The sequence below is a fragment of the Triticum dicoccoides genome, chromosome 3B (genome assembly GCF_002162155.2).
Source record: "Triticum dicoccoides isolate Atlit2015 ecotype Zavitan chromosome 3B, WEW_v2.0, whole genome shotgun sequence".
NCBI classification, from domain to species: Eukaryota; Viridiplantae; Streptophyta; class Magnoliopsida; order Poales; family Poaceae; genus Triticum; species Triticum dicoccoides.
In genome coordinates this window covers 816,096,996-816,102,567 of record NC_041385.1, presented here as the reverse complement: position 1 = coordinate 816,102,567, position 5,572 = coordinate 816,096,996, and the positions used below count along the sequence as shown (strand labels likewise).

General features: G+C 37.2%; 1 protein-coding gene across 1 annotated transcript in view; it reads left to right on the top strand.

The window, feature by feature from the left end:
• LOC119278663 (protein IRON-RELATED TRANSCRIPTION FACTOR 2-like) overlaps positions 1-1,634 on the top strand; it is a 3,321-nt gene extending 1,687 nt beyond the window's left edge. The window contains exon 3 of the mRNA XM_037559997.1: positions 1,180-1,634. Within this exon, the coding sequence (XP_037415894.1) occupies positions 1,180-1,275 (96 nt within the window). The 3' untranslated portion in view covers positions 1,276-1,634. The remainder of the gene's footprint in view (positions 1-1,179) is intronic.
• Positions 1,635-5,572: the final 3,938 nt, after the last annotated feature.

Below are 5,572 nucleotides of genomic sequence, written 5' to 3'. Positions count from 1 at the left end.
CCCTCCTCTCCTCCAAGGAAAGATTAAGATTGTTAACTGGTGGTGAATTTAAAATCTACCCCTTGAGTTTAAGATGGTAGCATAGTATGACGAACCGGGAATGGTACAGTTTGTTTACATTAACTGGATTATGCGAGGATGCAGCTAATGCAAGGAATTTGTATAACACACCATGTCAAACGGATCAAAATGGGTCTCTCCTCCACTAAAATGGTTCACAATTATAGCTTATGAGTTGGAAGTTAATTAAGTGAGGTTACATGTGCCCTCTACCCATATACAATACAGATTCCACAAAACCATCGTTCGGGGTTACATCTCTTATAGGCTCCGTAGGATTTGAACTATGAAGATGAACGTTCCTTGGTGGTAATTCATCACACCCTCATCAAAGAGGATGAGTTCATTGTGTGTTGATCCTTTCTTTTGTCTTTTCGGCATGCAAAATACAAACACTCAGGTGGATGGGAATTTTGCTCCCTTGCATATCTTTTTTTCTTTGCGGGAAGCTTCCTCGCATAGCTGCTTAGGCTAGGGTCAGTTTATACTAGACTAAATGTTGGTGTGCTAGCATGTTGATCCTTCGTGGATAGACCAACATTGACCTCAATTGGTATTGGTTTTTATCTCACATCCTTTCAACCCCAACGAAATGGGGAGTCATCATACTCGTGCCAATACAACTAATGGGATAGATCTAGCTTGTTGTATCTAGACTTATGCCAATGAACAAAAAACAGATAAATATTCCATGATGAAACACCAAAACTCAATGATATTGTGATTGTGCGGCCGATTGAATCGATTAACTACAGGAAGTGTAATAAGCAGACAAGGAAAATTCCCCTTAATTTGTTAGGACAGACGCAATCGAAGGGATGGACCCTTCTCCTACCCTCCAGGCATCGACCCTACCACTCGTGACTATCAATAGCGCCGGTGAAAAATGGATATGTGGATGCATTTTTTCTGAATCTTCATGCATATTCCTACATGTTATCCGGTTTATCTAACAAACTAAGTAGTAACGCTACAGCTGTGTCAAAAAAAAATATCTAAATTTTCACTAAATGCATGCGTGTGTGTATTATATATTATATATGATCCAACTTACGGGTGACAGAATGGAAATTGTATACAGAAGTACTTACAATTCTATCATATTTTGTATTGAAACAGAGAACCCAACGGACAATGAGCAAGGAGGGCCAAACATTTTGTAACGAATTAGAGAACGCTGTGAAGCAAAAGGCGGGACTACATCTACATCATTAGTAGATTATAACATAATAATGGTGCATGTCATCATACATAACGACCATGAATCAAAATGCATGCCATAGATATAGGACAAATAATCTAAGATAAATAGTACTGATGCATGCATGACAATATAATACAGTGTGTTCCATATAGCTAATATAGTGTATACATTTCTTGTCCTATATTTTCCTCTTCATCATGTACTCTGGCATGTGCACAACTTCGGGGTGAGTATAATTAGTACCTATGAAACAATGGAGAAAATAAATATAGAGATGGCCGCGAAGCAGTGGCATGCATAAAAGACAGGCCATTGTCGATGTAATTCTTCGTATAAATGAATATATAATGATGTTACAATGTCGAAAGCATGTGTGATTACTGTTTGCATATCGGTGTATGGCATGTTGTGCTTCTTGCTTGTTCGTGTTCATTTTTTTAGGAGTATGAGAGAAACAGTTGCCGTTTGAAATTCAAGGTGGCTCGCTGCGAACCAGCAGTGTGGCTGTGGCTAGGTGCGCGCAGCCCAACTCGTTGGAGCAAAGGCCCGTGTGGAGTGGGGAGGAGCGACTGCTAAGCCAGCCGGATGACAAGGCACGCAATGTGTCCGGCCTAACAATGAACCGAAACGAGTTCGTAATTTCATTTTTGACAGAGTTTGTTATTTCTGGATTCACATAAGTTCAGACGATGTACCCAAAAAAATATAAGTTCGGACGTTCCTTTTCTCAAAAACAAAAATCAGATGTTGCAGACTACTCATCATATAAATCACCTAAAACACATCCTATAACTGTATCATACTCGGCATTCTTTTTCTAGCCCACCCCCCCCCCCCCCTCCGGGGTAGCGAATCTATGGGGTTGTTTGGATGGGAGCCGTGAGCTGGAATTTCCTATATGACGCTAATTACGTGTAACTAGTCATCCGCCCGTGCACCTGCACGGCCTAGATATTATAACAATACATTCATTAAAAAATATGTAAAGTGCAAGTCTTTAAATTTCAGATATCATATAGATGGACATATGAAGTTATTCAAACAATGATGCAAAAATAATTAATACAGTAGTAAGATGCACCTTATTGTGAATTTTACCATCATTGGACTGAACGAAGCGTTCATGTTATAGTAGTAAGGTGCACCTTAATGTGAAATTTACACCACCTACTAAGGGATGGACAGAGTATGAATTAATTTAATCCATTATTCAAAGAAATGTAGGAGAAAGATACACTACACTAACCTACCACCCAACAAAATTTGAAGCGTGAGAGAAATATGTTGTATGGTAATTGTATTTTTTTCCAAACGCGAGCTACATATCAATTATTTACATACAATACATTATAAAAAGGGGTACATGGTATTTTTAAAGATTATTCAGGTGAATATTGTTTAGGTCGGTATTTGTTCCATTAAGTGGATTCAATTATTCAAGATTGTATTACTTGGTCGCAGCCGGTGTTTATATGTATCACCACTAACATGCTACTAATACCATTAACATAATATAGCTTATAAAAGAAAGGCTACACTTAATTGAGGTTGTATCTATCTAGCATCATATTAGATAGTATAGTATTTCGTAGTACTTGAAAGCTGCCTTGTCAACCCGCACAACAAAAGGCAATGGTATTTCTTCAACTGATATTTATTAAGATGATTATATTCACATTTTTTTATGCACGGAAATATATGCATATCTTCCTACTTGTGTCACAGTTAGGCCATGAGGACAATATATTTGTATGTTAATGTCTGCTTTATTTTTATTTGGAAAAGTGTTTCATTTGTATGATGGGATTTAATTATTATGTTTCAATCATGTATAGGCTCAATTTCCTTTTTGTGCGGGGGAGGACGCCTTGTATGTGCCATTTTTCTTTGTCTAACTGGACGGCACATGCCTTTTTCGGATTTGGGAGTTTATTCTTTTAGTGTAAAATATGTGGTGACAACTTTTTTTTATGTGCGTCTATTTTTTATTTTATTTTTTTAAGTGAGTTCAATTCTTTTCTGTACGTGGTGATTCTTTTATAAGGCCCATTCTATATCTCAGAAAAAAGGCAGGGTTCACTCTTTGGTCTTTAATTAGCCTGGGCATTAAGATTTTTTAATTGTGTATTATCTTTTTTGCTTTGGAAGGAGAAGGTGTGCTTTTTTCTGAGACGTGGCAGTTAAGGACCCCCTTTTTCTGAACGTGGCTATTAGGGACTTCTTCTTTTTTTTGTTGTCTCTTTTTCTTCTTTTTTTTTTTGCGGATTGACTCATCTTTTTTTTTTACATGAGAGTTTAATATTTGGTTTAAAAAATGTGGTGACATCTAATTCTTTATGTTACTTCAGTCCTTTGCGTACGTGCTGATTCTTTTTTTGGCAAGGTGCTGATTCTTTTTTGTTTTCGGAACGTGTTGATTCTTTTAATCAGGCAGAGTTCTCTTTTGTTTGCACGGGTGGGTTTAATCTCGTGCGTACATGCAGTTCATTCCATATGTGGTCATTCCTTTTTTTTTCTGAAACGTGGTGATTCTAGTCTAACGGAAGGAGGACCAAGGGGAGCACGTCTCCTCTAGATTATTTTCTTATTTTCAAGCGTAGAAGCGAAGACCAAGGGGAGAACGTCTCTTGTTTCATCCTACGGCTACAAAATAATTATATATTAATTAAACGGGTGAAATTTCTTACTTTTTAGATTAACGCGGTGTCTCGTATGGTGCTTCCAATTAGTAAATATAAGACTGTTGCTGGATCGCACATGAGCGAGTATATGGGCCGGCCCATTTAGAGCCATGTAAATCGTTTTCTCACTCCTGCTTTGGGAATGTTCTGAAAATTTCAGTCTGGTTTTTACCGGTTTTAGAATGTTCTACAATCTTTCCGAACCTGTTTCTCTGACTGTTTTCTTTGATGAATTTTCTTGCTTTTTCTGTTTCTTTTTTCTTTTAAAAATCACAAAATTAAAAAAATGTTCAATATCTTCAACAATTGTTTTCCTTTTTTAAAAATATCAGAGTTTCATAAATTCACATTATTTTTATTTTCTTTTTCAAAACATTCACAATTTTCCAAAAGTATTTGTCATTTCATAAAAGATGTCAATGATTTACATAATTTTTTTGCCTTTTCAAATTTTGTTGGGAGTTTCAGAAAATGTTTTTGTTTCAAAAAATGTTCCAAGATGCAATTTTCTTGGCATTTTCAAATTTTGTTCAGAATTTCAAAAAATGATTGTGTTTCCAAAATATGTTCAAAATTTTGAAAAAGTTCATGTTTTATTCTAAAACAATTCAAGGTTTAAAAAATATAGCATTTTCAAAGACTATTCGAGATTTTTTTTAAATGCTCACTTTTTTAAAAAAACAATCAAACTTTTACAGAATTTGAAAATATTCGTTAAAAAAAATCTGGTTTGAAATATCAAAAATTGTTTAGATCTGTTGATGATGATGGTTTTTATGTTCCCCGCTACCTATTAGTCACCAAACATCGTCAACTCCTGTGGCTAGCCAAGAATATTCACGGGAATTTTGGGCTGGGGGAGACCCCCCTATGCAGCACATGTCTATTGACGTAGTGCGCTTCATATAGGAGGCCCCCCATGAGCTGCCCTTTAAAAAACTTGGTCGTTAACGGATCTGCAGGTTACACAATTGGTTGAGTACCAATTATTTGGTGCGCCTAGCAAACCTCACTTCCCGCAGTTCAATTTCCATCAAATTGTTGATGCGCCGAGGGAGGTGCGAATTACCCGCTAATTATTTGGCTTGCCCACAGCTTGGCGGGGTTGGCTGTGGCGCAATCCAAACTGTCTCTATGTACGTTATATCCCATAAGATCGCATATTAATTCTAACTAACTCATGCTCTTACAGCTCTACCTAGCTATGCTTGAATGTAACACCGTGTTTGAGTTAATGTGAATTGACCTCCAAAGAATCAATCTTAAAAACAATTGACTTCCAAAGACAGAATAGCCCTAGTATACACACTGATAGCCACAACCGTTATGTGTTGCCATTGTTGAGTTGTGTTGGTCTCTTTGGACTACTCGCAACCAGTTATCTATCAAACATTATTTTCCTAACCGGTCCTTTGATTGCTTGTTCAAAATGATTGCTTACCTGCAATAGTGGAAACTGCTCGCTAGAGGTATAGAAGCCGACGCCATTGCTAGGATGATCTCCAAGATTTGAGCTACTGTTGTCAACTTGGCGCCCTCCAATCTTCTGTCGCCTTTTCATTAGTGCAGAACCGGGCAATAGCACCGGTTCGTAAGGCCCTTTAGTGCTGGTTCCATAACCGGCACT